This window comes from Panthera onca, chromosome E1, assembly GCF_046562875.1.
Source record: "Panthera onca isolate mPanOnc1 chromosome E1, mPanOnc1 haplotype 2, whole genome shotgun sequence".
NCBI lineage: Eukaryota > Metazoa > Chordata > Mammalia > Carnivora > Felidae > Panthera > Panthera onca.
Window position 1 is genome coordinate 43,644,608 of NC_138352.1, and position 17,106 is coordinate 43,661,713.

Here is a 17,106-nt window from a genome sequence, read left to right on the forward strand (position 1 = left end):
AAATGCATCTAGGTAGCTGAAAGATTATTACCAAGCTCCGGCTAACCTAATCTATAAATCAAAAGGAAGCTCATTCAAAACCTTCATAAAAGGAATAGAGAGCTGCCATCATCATTGTTGTCACTATAAATAACTCATATGTTTGGAAAACACTGTATAAAGCACTTAATGTACATTATACCCTACTGCTCCCATTTTACATTAAAGAAACATGCTCAGAAATTTAGACAACTTTCCTAAAGTAAGACAGCCAGAAAATGGCAGAGCTAAGATTCAAATCTTGGTTATGACTCTTAATAAGTTCTGAACAGACTAGTTCGATAGGAACTACTATATCATTGGGAGTGATTTGCAAAGGCAAATCTACTTGACAATTATGTCACAGAAGAGATTCAAAACATCACAGGACAGTTGACCTAAATGGTTTTCAAGGTCTTAATTCCCACACTGAGACTTTAGGATGCTATGATAAAGGCTTTATGAAGTCTGCATTATAATTTTTTTTAATGTTTATTTCAGAGAGAGAGACAGCATGCATGCAAGCAGTGGGGGGGTAGAAAGAGAGGAAGACAGAAAATCTGAAGCAGGCTCCATGCTGACGGCACAAAACCAGACATGGGGCTCAAACCTACAAACAGTGAGATCATGACCCGAGCTAAAGTTGGACACTCAACTGACTGAGCCACCCAGGCACCCCTGCATCATACTTTTATAAGTAAAATAATCAACGTAACAAAAACTAAAATTTCAAGGATAAGACCAAAAAATTCTGTGTTCATTCACAATGTATTTACATTTCTGTGAAGAATAGTATATTTAAAAAAGGTACCTTTCAGACACATCAGGATGTGGCTGAGTGGGAAGTGAAGATGATTCTCCAGAAATCCCAGCTGTTTGTAGAGCTGATGACTGTTGCCCTCCTAGCTGGCCATTCTGAACTGTACTCGCTTGTGAAGACATGGATCCTGTAGCACTACTGTTCATACTGCCAAAGGGTGGAAATGAGGGTAGTTTATTTGATGGTACTCCACTACTCAAGTTGGAGGATGATGAAGATGAAGTTGAAGTTGTGGTCAAAGTTGAATTAGCTGTGGCAACTGAAGAAGACATGGCAACACCTGAAGTCATTGTCATAGTGCTACTTGCTGCAGATGCTAGGGTGGCAGATGGAGTATTAGCATTTCCAGTATTTGTCATCTGAGGTGGAGTAATCAAAGATTGACTTGTAGGGGCAACTAAATTTGGCTGGGAGAGTAGAGAGCTGTCCAAAGGCTGGGAAGCAAGATAAGGACCTAAAGATAATAAAAACAGGCAGTATATTTAATTCTTTATTTTACTGATTGGTTCTTTTTTTATTCTACTATGTGAATAATTATCTAGTTGATGCTTTTTTAAATCACCCTCCCTTAGTTACTTGCTAGCAGTGTAGCAGATATAAGCTTTTTATTTCCCCCCAGAAACTGAAGAAACAAATTTTAAATGGAATTGAAAAAGCCAGCATTTTCATACAAAATCAAGAAATGGTTCCTATGAAAGTATAACAAAATTATATTTACTAGGCATAATTAATTAGATGAAAATAATATCAAGCAAATTTTCATCAAACCATTCAAAGGGTTCCTAATATTGAGTGAACTGGGAGCTAACTAGATATAAATAAAATAGAAAATGTTATTATGGGATTCATATTATCAGGATGTCTAATAAGGGTCAATATTTTGGTTCTGTGTTTCCTTGGATTAAGTCTAAAGTAAGTCCATTGATATTTATTTAATTCAATGTTAATTCAAGGGTGTTAAAAGCCGTCTTAAATAGATGTCATTTTCTTAGTTCAACAAAGAACTGTTTCTTGGTGTTGTAGAGGTAACAACAAGTCATTTTATCTCTAAACCAATAACAAATCTTAATGTTAATAAGCTTAAATAAAAACACAAATTCATCAGATCCAAAAGAAGCAAAGGAAATTGTTTATACCCTCAATTTCTTCTTACCTGATAGAATCCCTATTTTGGGAATCAGCAAACTTTCTCTGTAAAGGGTCAGACAGTAAATATTTTGGGTTTTGTGGGTCTCACAGTCTCTGTCACAACTATTCAGCTCTGATGTTATAGCACAAAAGCAGCCAAACAATATGTAAACAAATGAGCATGGCTGGGTTCCAATAAAATTTTATTTACAAAAACAGCTAATACACTAAAGCTACACTTTGCTACCACTGATCTTATAAAATAAATGCAAATTTAATACCTAAGTCATATCTGCAGACTTGTGCATAAAGCTTGAGTTTAGAAAATGCTTCATTGTTACCATCAGCTGCCTGAGAGAACCATTCTGCTACCAACTTTTCTGATAGTTTCTTTGATGCAGTAGATCCAACTCTCATGATCCCATCTGTCAACAGTCGAGAAATAGGTCTATGCTGACCTAGTCGACAGGACTAGAGATATACATAAAGAAAACAGAATTAGTGAATTTATTATAGTATTTGAGTACATGTTATAAATAAAGCATTTAATTTATTTTTACTTATTTTTAAAAATATCTCTTACATATTTTAAATAATCATTTATTCATTTATTTTTATGTAATCTCTACACCCAACATGGGGCTCCAACTCACAAGCCCAAGATCAAGAACCACATGCTCTAACAACTGAGCTAGCTAGGAGCCCCAAGCATTTAAGTTATTTAAAGTAAGCTTTATAATTTATAATTAACATTTGGAATAAAAATATCAAGAGTGAAACGGTACATCTTTTTCTCTTTCACATGAGAAATCCAAATTAAACTATCTCCAATGAAATAAAACACCTAGATAAGAATGGCACAAGAAGCATAGTTTGAAGATTGAAAACTTGCAGAATACAGATATAACTGAGCATAAAAATGCACATATATCCCAGTCAAATCAAAATAAAAACTGTATATACATTATGAATTTGCCAGCTCTCCCTCCAATTCTATGGGCCACTGATGTCTATTACAAGAAGCCCAATATCAAATAAGTTTGTAACACTAAATTAAGAAAATATAGAGAGGATTTCTTTACTCTTAAGACTTTCAAAGGCTTTAATAATCTAATATGAATAGTGAATCTCTAAAAAAGTAATATAAAGCATAATGTTTCCCCAGAGCTATTTAATCATGGAACTTTTGTCTGGAGAGACTTTGCAGAACAAGTAACACTCTTTGGGAAATAATTATTTCCCAAACACACTACAGATGACTTGCAATTAAATGGAACATTTATAAGGAACTAAACTAACACAAACTAACAATTCAGATTGTCAAATTAAATTTTAAGGACTGGATTTCCAACATTTGTAGGAAAAGAAAGGTATAATCAAGTAAGGCTTTATGTCCTGTACCACTTAAAATTTGTAATCACTGCACTCATGATGGCTACAACATGAGAATTATAACTTTAAGAAGATCAGTCAAGAATTTCAAAAAAAAATAATGATCATAGAGAAATCTAGCACAGCTTTATTTTATGAAAGTGAGGCCTAGTGTCAGTACCTGAGGTCCTAGAGAATCAGGACTAGAATTTTCATAAATGTAATTTTTTCCTGGCTATTTAATACTACCCTTTGTTTCAGAAAAAAGATGATCATAAAAGGTACATATATGCCCTTGAAGGTTTTTCCCCAATACAGCAATTTCTACTGTGACACATGGCACACATATCCAACAAAGGGTCCCGGTCTAATGCTGTGAAGAATATAACTGGCTAGTATGAGAACTACACAACTAGTCTCACATCATTATTATTCTGTACAATCAACTGAACTGCCCAGTACATTTCATATATAAACATACAAATTATAGTCTTAAAATGCTACCTCTTTTTAAACACCTACCTCATATATTGCAGTGAGGTCTCTAAAAAAGCTTTTGGCTCCATTTAACAAGGCTTCATTTTCTGGACATAGTACAACATAGGCTATATCTCTTTGAGATCCATAGGGTTCCAGCATAAGTCTCTCCCAATAAGGGAGTGCAAATGGAGAAAGCACCAGAAAATCATAATCATAACCCAACAAAAACGTAGGGATTGGCAGTGGTTCTGGGGATTCATCAGTTCCTAAATAAGAAAATCAGATTTTAAGAAAACATTTTACAGCAGTTACATGTCTTTTTTTTTTTTTTTAATGTTTATTCCTTTTTGAGACTGAGAGAGAGAGAGAGAGAGAGAGAACACATGAGCATGTGTGCAGGTGGGGGAGGGGAAGAGAGAGATGGGGACAGAGGATCTGAAGTGGGCTCTGTGCTGACAGCAGCGAGCCCAATGTAGGACTTGAACTCACGAACTGTGAGATCATGACCTGAGCTGAAGTCGGATGCTCAAATAAGACACCCAGGTGCCTCTGTCTTCTTTTTTATTTAAATGTCAAAATTACTGAAGTCATTATTAGAAGTAATTAAAGACAAAAACATGTAAAGCCAATGACTGAGACGCATCCACAGTTAGGCATTTGCTAAATGGTCTTTATAAAACATATGATTTATACCTCATTTAAATGTAAATCCATTGGAGCACCTGGGTGGCTCAGTTGGTTGAGCTTCTGACTTCAGCTCAGGTCAAGATCTGCTGGTTCACGTTTGAGCCGCACATGGGGATCTCTGCTGTCAGTACAGAGCCCTATTCAGATCCTGTCCTCCCTCCTTCTCTCTGCCCCTCCCCCACTAAAGCTCATACACTCTCTCTCAAAAACAAATAAAGTTAAAAAAAATAAGTGTAAAAAAATTAACTTAGAATGAAAAAAGAAGTACAAAAGAAAACATGGAAGAGGAGTTTTATTTTTTATAAATTTGGACTGGGGAAAGCCCTTCTAAGCATAACATAAAAACCTGTCCATTTAAAAGTTGATTAATCTGGGGAGCCTCGGTGGCTCAGTTGATTAAACGTCTGACTCTTGATTTCAGCTCAGGTCATAATCTCATTGTCATGGGATGAGCCACACGTCAGGCTCTGTGCTGACAGCACGAAGCCTGCTTGGGATTCATTCATTCCCTCCCTCCCTCCCTCCCTCCCTCTCTCTCAAAATAAATAAACATTTTTTAAAAAGAGTTAATTATTATAACTACATAAATTTTAAAATTTGGCACAAAAAGCATTATACAAAAGCCAAATGATTAAACCATGAATTGGAAAAAAGATGTGCAATACATATGACAAAAGGTTCATTTCCTTACCATATAAAGGGGACTTATAAATCCCTAAGAAATGACCAACAACCTAACAGAAAAATGGATAAAGGATATGAACAAAATCCACAGAAACAAATATACATAAAAAGATCTCAATCTCATTAAGAGAAGGCAAATTAAAATGGTGAACAGTTATAACATTTACTATGTGCTAGATACTGTTCAAAGATCTTTACATATGTTAACTCTTTTAATCCACACAAAAACCATGAGGCAGATACTAACATTAACCTCAGTTTTAAAATTTATTTTGAGAGAGAGACAGAGAGAGAGCGTGCGTAAACAAAGGAGGAGCAGAGAGAGCGAGAGAGAGCGAGCCAGAGAGAGACAGGGAGAGAATATCCCAAGCAGGCTCCACACTCAGTCCAGAGTCCAATGTGGCACTTGATCCCACCAACCATGAGATCATGACCTGAGCCGAAATCAACAGTTGGGACACTTAACTGAGGCACCCAGGTGCCTCCAAATATATTTTAAAAGCTCCAATTACTCCCACCTTTCAGAGACAATCTTCAATAGATAGTTCAAGTATTTTTTTTTAAGTTTATTTATTTATTTTGGGAGAGAGACAGAGACCACACAAGTCGGGGGGGGGGGGGGAGAGGAGGAGGAGGAGGAGGAGGAGGAGGAGGAGGAGGAGGAGGAGAGGGAGAGAGAGAGAGAGAGAGAGAGAGAGAGAGAGAGAGAGAATATGCCAAGCAGGCTTCGAGCTGACAGCGTAGAGCCTGACGTGGGGCTCAAACTCACGAAACTGCAAGATCATGACCTGACCCAAAACCAAGAGTAGGATGCTTAACCAACTGAAGCACCCAGGCACCCCAATAGTTTCAAGATTTTGAACGTTCTCTTTCTTTACAGATGACCATAAATCTACTGTGTACCATATACATATACATATATATATATGTATATGTTTTTTAAAGATTTTTAAGTAATCTCTATACCCAATGTGGGACCTGAACTCACACCCCGAGATCAAGAGCCACATGCTTCACCTATTGAGCCAGCCAGGTGCCTCTAACTGTGTACCACATTGAGTATTCCTTTGCTACTCCTACAACCAGCAAATTTCTTCTCGTTTCCCCCCTTTTGTGCAAATGAAGAACTCGGGGTCTTTTATCACTACGATTATCCCCTCCATTGGCCCTATTTTTCATTCAATTTTGTAAAATGATAATTTGCAACGAAAGCAATGTTCATTTTAAAAAATTTTGGCAGTACGATTCTTTCTTTCAAAAATCTTAGATTTCATAAAATCTCACTGGTCAGTCTAGCCTGTATAAATAGATCTAGGTGAGGCTGTTCTTTCTGAAGAGGGGTTGGAGAACCCAGTAAACTGAATGTTGGAAACGTTCAAACTAACAAAGGTTAGGACTGACCACACTGGCATTAAGCCAAGCAAATGCTACAAAAATATTTTAAAAAGATGAATGTGCTTATTCTAAGTTAGGCACAAAAATGGAGGACTAAAATAAAACCAGTCAATACACATTACTATAAATTACTTACCATAAGAGCCTCGGCCAGCCATTTTATGAAATTGTTGCCAAGTAAGAGGGCCTTGAACTCCCCAAGGCCTTACTGTTCTTTTTTTCTGAATAGCATCCTGAAGAACTGGCTGAAGAGATAGGAGCATTCGAAGTATATCCTGTGAGCACTGCATACTCACATCTACAACCATTAAAAAAGAAAAAAATAAGAATTACTATTGCCAACACAAAGAACTTTTTTTTTTTTTTAATGTTTATTTATTTTTGAGAGGAGGGGAGGGGCAGAAAAATAGAGACACACCGAATCCTGAGTAGGTTCCAGGCTCTGAGCTGTCAGCACAGAGCCTGACACAGGGCTGACACAGGGTTCAACCCCACAGGTCGTGAGATCATGACCTGAGCTGAAGTCAGACACTTAGTTGACTGAGCCACCCAGGCACCCCAAGAAATAAAATCTTAAAAAAACAAATACATGAAAGAAAGTTCAACTTTCATCATCAAGATTAAGCATCTCTTTGTGCAGAAAACTGTATTAGTTTTGATCTCAAATGATCTGTAGAAATGGTTCTTCTAGATCCTTACCAATGAACAGACGTAATGAAAGTTATTGTAACTCATCTCCATAAAAAAGTTAATCATTAGCTCACTAACCAATTTATAAATTAATCAAAAAATTTCTTCCTTTTTGCATTTGTTTTGGATGGTAGTTTTGGTAGTTTAGGAGAAAGAACTCTACCTCACAGTGAAATGAGTTATAAATTGTGTACCTTAGTTACTACCACTATGGTAAAATGATCTGATAGAGAAGACTAGTTACATTGACTAAAATTTAATTTGGAAAGTAAACCGTAACAATTTTGAAATACAGAACTTATACAGTAACAGATAACTTGCTCACACTATAAAAAGTGTTATAATATCCACAGATATTTTGTAAACCTGGATTACAGATTTATAGATTATCACATTATCATGACCTGCATTTCTGACCCACTATCAGAATGGGTATGAAAGATGTTGCTCTTAAATATCAAAAGGCTTTAAAAAAAAAAAAAATCACTAAATGTTACTGATATACTTAATCTGCTCCCCCAGTAGGTTTAGTTGTAGCATTAAACATGCTTGAGTACTTTTACAGTTAGTCATTTAACTTTAGTTCATTATTATTATTGCCTAATTTATTATATCTGGCTTTCATTCCCTATATCTAAATAGCCTATGAATTAGAAGTAATTTAATTTCAAATATACTGCTTAATAACTATTATGCTTAAATAAACTACTGTATACACAATAGAATATATAGTCAGTAAAGTAAAAACAGAGCTGTCTGAAATGGACTGACTTACACACTGGTAAAGCAAAAGCAAGTTATAAAACTATCTACAGAGGATATTTTACACAAATAGTATAAAATATAAATGTGTATTCACATAAAATGAAATCTAGAAAAAGTTGCTATTGGCTAAGGTGGTTTGTCATAATCACATGGGAACTTTTTAAAAACATATGCAGAGCTACCCTGAGAAATTCTGACCTGGGTTTAGCTCAGGAATTTGTATTTTGAATACTTTTTCATTCTTTTAGAAAGTATATTTATTTAAGACCTATTATGGGCCAAGAATTATGCTAGCTGCAAGAAATATACTGTGTAAATTAATTCTTATTTACATCTTGAGGGATCTTATAATCTTGTGGGGGAGACAGACATGAAAAAGAATATAAACGTATATAGTGACAAGTGCCAAGTCTCTATTTAAGCTGAAGCCTGTTTGGAAAGCAATGATTAAAAGGGTATAAAACAATTTTTAAGAGGGATCATGAAAGACAGCACATAAATCAGTAGAAACATTACTGAACACCCAGAAATCTCACATTTATGGTCAATTTATTCTTGACAGGGCATCAAGACAAATTAACAGGGAAAGAATCTTATTGACAAATGGTTCTGTTGACAGGTAGATATTCACATGCAAAAGAATAAAGCTAGACCCCTTCCTTACACCTAATACAAAAGTTAATTAGGAATTTATTATACTCCCATATAGAAGTGCTACAAGTATAAAACTCTTAGAAATAAAAACGCAGGAATACATATTCATGACTTAGGGTTAGGAAAAAGCCTTTGTAGATGGGATGCCAAAGCACAAGCAATGAGAGAGTAAGTATGCTGAACTTCATTAAAGCTAAATTTTTTTCTGCTTTGGGGCACCTGGGTGGCTCAGTTGGTTAAGCATCCAACTCTTGGTTTCAGCTCAGGTCATGATCTCATGTTTTGTGAGTTCAAGTCCCACGTCAGGCTCAGTGATGACAGTGCGGAGCCTGCATAGGATTGTCTCTTAAAATAAATTAACTTAAAAAAAACAAACAACTCTTCTACCTCAAAGCATACTGTTAACAAAGTGAAAAGACAACCCAGAGAACAGGAGAAAACATTTGCAAATCATGTATCCGACAAGGGACATGTATCCAGAACATGTAAAGAACTCTTATAGGGGCACCTGGGTGACTCAGTCGGTTAAGCATTCGACTTCGGCTCAGGTCATGATCCTGTGGTTTGTGGGTTTGAGCCCTGCATTGGGCTTTGTGCTGACAGCTCAAAGCCTGGAGCCTGCCTCGAATTCTGCGTCTCCTTCTCTCTCTGCCCCTCCCCATCTCACATTTTCTCTCAAAAATAAAAAGTTAAAAAAATAGTAACTCTTACAACTCAATGATGAAAGGATAAAAAGTCTAATTACAAAATGAACAAAGGTTCTGAAAAGATAATTCTCCAAAGACATACAAATGGACAACAAGCACATGAAAAGTCATCAGGGAAATGCAAATCAAAGCCACAATGAGATAATACTTCACAGTCACTACAATGACTGTAATAAAAAAAGACACAAAATGACAAGTGTTAATGAGGATGTGGAGAAAGGAGAACCCCCACACACTGCTGGTGGGAATGTAAAATGGTGCTTTGGAAAACACCTGGCAGTTCCTCAAAAGGTAAAACAGAGTTCTATGACCCAGCAAGTCCACCCATTGAGTAATGAAAACATGTTCACATAAAAACTTGTACACACATGTTCATACCAACATTATTCGTAATAGCCAAACAGTAGAAACACTCCAAATGTCCATCATCAGATGAAAGGATAAATAAAGTATGGTATACCTGGATACAACAGAGTATTATTTGGCAATAAAAAGCAATTACAGGGAGCCTGGGTGGCTCAGTTGGTTGAACACCCAACTCCTGATTTCAGCTCAGGTCATGATCTCACGGTTTGGAAGTTTGAGCCCCCACTGGGCTCTAAGCTGACAGTGCAAAGCCTTTTTGGGATTCGTTCTCTTTCCCTCTCTCTGTCCCTCGCCTGCTCATGCTCTCTCTCTCTCTCAAAATAAATAAATCTTTAAAATTTTTTTCAAAAAAAAAAAGCAATTAAGTACTAATGCATGCTACATGGATGATCTTTGAGAACACTATGCTAAGTGAAAGAAATCAATCATAAAAGACTACGGTATATGATTATGCAAAATGTACTAAAAAATCTATATACAGAGAATGTAGGGGCACCTGGGTGGCTCAGTCGGTTGAATGTCCAACTTCAGCTCAGGTCATGATATTGTGGTCCATGAGTTCAAGCCCCGTATCAGGCTCTGTGCTGACAACTCAGAGCCTGGAGCCTGCTTCTGATTCTGTCCTCCCTCTCTCTCTCTGCCCCTCCCCCACTCACACTCTGTCTCTCAAAAAATGAATGTTAAAAAAAATTTCATATAGAGAGAATGTAGTTGACTGGCATGGAAAGGGAGGGTTTGGAGGGAACTTCTAATGGGTATGAGGTTCTTTTTCATGGTGATGAAATGTAAAATTGACTGATGATGGCTATACAACTCCATGAATACATACCTTGCTTTACTGTGTTTCACAAATACTGCATTTTTTTTTTAATAGGCTGACAGTTTGTAGCAACCCTGCAACGAGCAGGTCTATTGGTGTCATTTTTCCAATAGCATTTGCTTACTTCATGTCGCTGTGTCACATTTTGGTAATTCTCCCAATATTTCAAAGTTTTTCATTGTTATTACATTTGTTATGGTGATCTGTGATCCATTAGTGATCTTTGATGTTACTCTTATAAATTTAGGGGGCACCACGAACCATTCTCACATAAGGCGACAAACCTAATAAATGTTGTGTGTGTTCTGCCCTACAACTGGCTTTTCCCCCTCTCTCCCTCTCTTTGGGCCTCTTTATTCCCTGTGACACAACAATATTGAAATTAGGCCAATTAATAACCTTACAGTGGCCACTAAGTATTCAAGTGAATGGAAGAGTTGTACTTTAAGTCAAAAGCTAGAAATGATTAAACTTAGTGAGGAAGGTATGTTGAAAGCCCACACAGGCTGAAAGCTAGGCCTCTTGCACCAAATAGCCAAATTGTGAAAGCAAAGGAAAAGTTGAAGAAAATTACAAGTGCTACTCCAGTGAACAAATGATTTTAAAAAATCAGCCTGTTAGCTGATATGGAGAAAGTTTTAGTGTTCTGGATAGAACACAACATGTCCTTAAGCCAAAGCCTAATCCAGAGCAAGACCCTAACTTTCTTCAATTCTGTGAAGGCTGAAGAGAAGTGAAGAAATTGCCAAAGAAAAGTCTGAAGCTAGCAGAAGTTGGTTCATGAAGTTTAAGCAAAGAAGCCATCTCCATAACACCAAACTGCAAGGTGAAGCAGTAAGGCTGTTTAAGTTAACTTCCTGCAGCAAGTTATCCAGAAGATCTAGCTAAGAAAATTAATGAAGATGGCTACACTAAATAGATTTTTCTTTTAATGTTTATTTATTTATTTAGAGAGTTAGAGAGCAAGCGTAAGTTGGGGAGTGGCAGAGAGAGAGAGAGAGAGAGGGAGAGAGAGAATCCCAAGCAGGCCTCATGTTGTCAATACAGAGCCTGACATGGGCTTGATCCCATAATCCACGAGATCATGACCTAAGCCGAAATCGAGTCAGACGCTTAACTGACTGAGCCACCCAGGAGCCCCAAATAATAGATTTTTCAATGCAGATGAAACAACCTTCTATTGGAAGAAGATATCATTTAGGGCTTTCATAGCTAGAGAGAAGTTAATGCCAAGTCAAAGGACTTGCTGTCTCTCTTGTTAAGGGCTAATGTGGTTGGTGACATTAAGTTGAAACCAATACTCATTTACTATTCTGAAAATCCTAGGGCCCTTAAAAATTAAAAAAAGAAAATAAAAAGAATTATGTTTAATCCTCTCTGCCCTGGCGCTATAAAATGAACAAAGCCTGGGTGATAGCACGTCGTTTACCTCTTGATTTACTGAACATTTTAAGTCCACTGCTGAGATCTATTGCTCAGAAAAAAAGATTCCTTTCAAAATATGACTGCTCAGTCTATAGCCATACGACCCTGAACACACCCAATCTCCTCAAAATATGACTGCTCAATGACAATGCACCTGGTTACCCAAGAGCTCTGATGGAGAAGTACAATGAGATTAATGTTGTTTTCATCCCTGCTAACACAACATGCATTCTGTGGCTCATGGATTAAGGATCAAGTCTTATTTATTTAAGAAATAATTTCATAATGTTGTAGCTGCCATAGATAGTGATTCCTTTGATGGATCTGGGCAAAGTAATTGAAAAGCTTCTGGAAATGATTCACCACTCTAGATGTCACTTAGGAACATTTGTGATTCACGGGAAGAGGTCAAAAAACAGCATTAACAGGAGTTTGGAAAAAGCTGATTGCAACCCTCATGGATGACTCTGAGAGATTCAAGACTTCAGTGGAGATGAGGTGGAAATACAGAACTAGAATTAGATGTGACTGAATTGCTTGAATCTCATGATAAAACTTTAATGGATGAGAAGTTGCTTATTTTTGAGACAGAATCTACTTCCAGTGAAGATGTTTTGAAGATTGTTGAAATGACAACAAAGGATTTAGAATATTACATATTCTAAATACACACACACACACACACACACACACACACACACATATACTTTGTTGGTAAAGTAGCAGCAGAATTTGAGAGGACTGACTCCAATTCTGAAGGTTCCACTGTGGGTAAAGTGCTATCAAACAGCACCTCCTACTACAGAGAAACTGTTTATGAAAGGAAGACTCAATCAATGTGGCAAATTTCACTGTTGTTCTCATTTTAAGAAATTGCCACAGCTACCTCTCAGTCTTCAGCAACCACCATCCTCTCAGTCAGCAGCCATCAACAATGAGGCAACCAGCAAAAAGATTTATGACTTGCTGTAAGCTCAGATAATGATTATTAGCATTTTTTAGCAATGTAGTATTTTAAAATTAAGGTTATACATTTTTTAGACATAATGCTGCTGCACATTTAATAAGACTACAGTGTAGTGTAAATGTAACTTTTATGTGCACTGGGAAACCAAAATACTCATTTGACTCACTTTACTGTGATATTCGCCTTATTGTGGTAGTCTGGAACCAGATGCACAATGTTTCCGAGGCATGCCTGAACTAAAAACCATTCAACCATCTGTACACTTATAAATGAGAGAATTGTATGGTATGGCAGTCAATAAAGCTGTTGAAATCAGAGTTATCTTGGAGTTTTGTAATGGTGAGGATGGGCAGAAATATGGGTAATTTTTACTTCTCGGTTTTTTCATTGTCTAGATCCTTTCTTTTCAGCAAGTATGCATTTTTTAAAAAATTAGAACAAAGCTTTTCGGATGTTGAAAAAAAAAATTAACATTACCATTATAATGCACAAACTGCCGGGGTGCCTAGATGGCTCTTTTGGTTAAGCGTCCCACTCTTGATTTCTGATCAGGTCATGATCTCGCAGTTCGCGAGTTCGAGCCCTATGCTGACAGTTGAGCTCTGCACTGACAGTGTGGAGCCTGCTTGAGATTCTCTCTCTTCCCCCCTCTCTCTGGCCCTCTCCCACTTGTACTTTCTCTCTCTCAAAATAAATAAATAAACATAAAAAAATAAAATATACAAACTGTTGTTTATAGATTTTTAATTCCTTCAAACAAATATTTTAACCCCTTGGACCTCTACCATATGCCAGGCACTGTTCTAAGTATTTGGGATATATCAACAAGCAAACCAGACAAAAATTCTTGCACTTACACAGAATTTGCATTGGGTAAATTTAATGGAGATAATAATAAATTATGAATTAGTATGTTAGAGGGTAATATGCACACTATGGAAAAAAAACAAAACAAGCAGGATGGAGAATATGGAGAGGGGTTTGCAATTTTATACTGAGAAAATGGTATCTGAGAAGATTTAAAGGAGACAAGACAGTTACCCATGTAAATATGTGGGGGAAAGTTGTCTCAGGCAGAGGAAACAATTAGGCAAAGGTCCTACCTAATGTAGGACTTTTCCTTTCATGATGCTACTGTAGTTTAATGAAAGCATTCCAATAAATATTACACATTTAGCTTTTAAAGCATTGTTTTATACTGAAATGTATAAAAAGGCATTGCTCTTTTTGTTTTAAATTATTCTTAAAAATTATTTATTTATTTAAGTAATCTCTACACCCAATGTGGGGCTCAAACTCATGACTCTGAGATCAAGAGTGGCATGCTCTTCCAATTGAGCCAGCCAGGCATGCTTGTTTTGAATTAGCTTAACACAAGTTCTGAGGATGAAATTTATCTTTATGGTTGTAAAGTTTCGGTTTACATTAATGTCTACTGTTACACAAAAAATATTAAGACTCAATATTTTCTATTATTTGGAAAATAAGTTGGTTCTTTTTTTTGAGGTGCATCTGGCCTAAGTTCTTTTTTTATTTTTTATTAGAGGTAAAATTGACATAACATTAGTTTCTGGTGCACAATGTAATGATTTAATATTTGCATATGTTGTAAAATGATCACCACAATGCCTCCACAGCCTATATTCTTAACTATCACCTACGGCTGAAAACAATCCTGCCCTTTTTTTGAACATCTACAACATTCACTTATACCTTTTTCAACTTGGTCCTTGAGTACAATGAGTTTGATGAATCATCAAATTATGTCATGAACAAAATATTAACCACTGGTCCATGTACTGCCCTCCTATCTTATATCACAAATTTTAATAATATTATGAACAACTATGATCTCATGACCCAAGAACTAGAACATCACCAAAGTTCTTCTCTCTATCCTATCCCTCCCTCAGCTTTTTAAAATTAACCACTATCCTGGGGCGCCTGGATAGCTCAGTCGGTTAAGCAACTTAAGCCGAGGTCTGACTTCGGCTCAGGTCATGATCTCGCAGTTCATAAGTTCAAGCCCCGTGTCAGGCTCTGTGCTGACAGCGTGGAGCCTGGAGACTGCTTCGAATTCTAAGTCTCCCTCTTCCTGCCCCTCCCCCTGGTCATACTCTGTCTCTCTAAAAAATAAACATTAAAAATTTTTAAATAAGATGAAATTATTAATAAACAAATGAATGAATGAATGAGTGTAGGAGATTCATCGTATCTCCCAGAATGCTAAGCACATTGTTTTGCATGTGTCAAAAAGATGACTGAATTAGCAAATGACTCATGGACCAAATAGAGAAGTTATTATACAGCATATACCACCTTAGAAAAGATCCTTACCAAAAACCACATTTTGAAGGAGGCAAATTTTCTGTATAACAGTCAAAAATTAGAAAAGTTAGGTGGTATACTGAGACATATTTTAAAAACTGTTGGGGGGCGCCTGGGTGGCTCAGTCGGTTAAGTGTCCAACTTGGGCTCAGGTCATGATCTCACGGTTCATGGGTTTGAGCCCCACTTCGGGCTCTGTGCTGACAGCTGAGAGCCTGGAGCCTGCTTCAGATTCTGTGTCTCCCTCTCTCTCTGCTCCTCCCCCACTCATTCTCTGTCTCGAAAAAAGTAAATAAACATTAAAAAAAAATTAATAGAAAGTGTTGGGGTGCCTGGGTGGCTCAATCAGTTTAAGCGTCTTGACTCTTGATTTCAGCTCATGTATGATCTCACAGTTTGTGAGTTTGAGCCCCACCACTGGAGGCTCCGTGCTGACAGTGAGGAGCCTGCTTGGGATTCTCTTTCCTTCTGCCACTCCCTGCTCCCCACTCTCTCAAAATAAATAAATAAACTTTTGAAAAAACTGTACGTTGGTTGGTTGGTTGGTTGTGCCTGAAAGAAAAATATCTGGAGGCACCTGGGTGGCTGGCCCAGTTGGTTAAGCATCTGACTCTTGATTTCAGCTCAGGTCATAATCTCACCATTTGTGAGTTCAAGCCCTGCATCACGCACTGCATTGACAGTGTGGATCCTGATTGGGATTCTTCCTCTCTCTCTCTCTCTCTCTCTCTCTCTCTCTGCTCTCCCCCCACCTGTGCTCTGTCTCTCAAAATAAATAAATAAAAACTTAAAAAAAATTTTTTAAATATCTATTTTAATAATAATGGCAACTTAAATTAATTCAGTACTATATTCCAAGCACTGTACCAAGCATGTAATATGGATTAAATCATTAGCTTTTCTTTTCTTTTTTTTTAAGTTTTTTTGAGTTTATTTATTTTGAGAGAGAGAGAGAGAGAGAGAGAGAGAGAGAGAGAGGGAGAGGGAGAGGGAGAGGGAGAGGGAGAGGGAGAGGGAGAGGGAGAGGGAGAGCGTGCGCGCACAAGCAGGAAGGGGCAGAGAGAAGGAGAGACAGAATCTTAAAAGCAGGTTCCACACCATTAGCACAGAACCCGGTGTGGGTCTTGAACTCACAAATCTTGAGATCATGACCTGAGCTGAGATCAAGAGTCAGACACTTAACCAATCGAGCCACCCAGGTGCCCCTAGATCCTTAAAACTCTACACAGCTAGTATTTGACGTTGTACCTTGTAGAACATTATTTGACGCTGATGATCATTTTCTCCTTCTTCAAACATTTATTGTACCTATTTGACTTCTAGGACACCCTACTCTCTTGGTTTTCCTCCCACTTCCTTGGTTTCCAATCCTGGATCCTTCCCTTCTCCATCTCTAAATGTCAGTTCCATCCTTCTCTCTAGTTACTCTCTATGTTGTTAAATCCAGCTCCATAGATTTTAACACTGATAACTTACACTAGAAAATTTTAATCTCCAGACCCAACCACTCCTGTGAATTTAAAACTGTTATCTCCACATATGTACCTGACCTCCTCTCCCAGTGTTTCCCTCCTCTATAATTAGAACCATCATTCATCCTGCTGCTCAAGCTATCCTTGATGCCTCATCATTTCTTGTATGTATCAGCAAATCCTATAGGTTCTACTTCCCAAATATACCTAGAACCTACTAATCTCCATCGCTTCCAATCTTGTCTAAGTTACCATCATCTTACACCATCTTTCTAAATGCTTCCTAACTATTCTATCTACTTCTATTCTTACCTTCACAACACATAATA

At 37.2% G+C, this 17,106-nt stretch overlaps 1 protein-coding gene across 3 annotated transcripts in view; it reads right to left on the minus strand.

Annotated features, from left to right (window-relative positions):
* Positions 1-17,106, minus strand: part of MED13 (mediator complex subunit 13) — a 108,765-nt gene that overhangs the window by 18,435 nt on the left and 73,224 nt on the right. For all 3 annotated transcript variants that reach the window (XR_013552026.2, XM_078437376.2, XM_078437377.2), the window contains 4 exons: positions 6,720-6,881; positions 3,860-4,083; positions 2,248-2,437; positions 830-1,292 (listed from right to left, as the gene is read on the minus strand). Coding sequence is in view for 2 of the 3 variants with exons in the window: in XM_078437376.2 (XP_078293502.2) it covers positions 830-1,292; positions 2,248-2,437; positions 3,860-4,083; positions 6,720-6,881 (1,039 nt within the window). In the remaining variant the exon portion in view is untranslated. The remainder of the gene's footprint in view (positions 1-829; positions 1,293-2,247; positions 2,438-3,859; positions 4,084-6,719; positions 6,882-17,106) is intronic.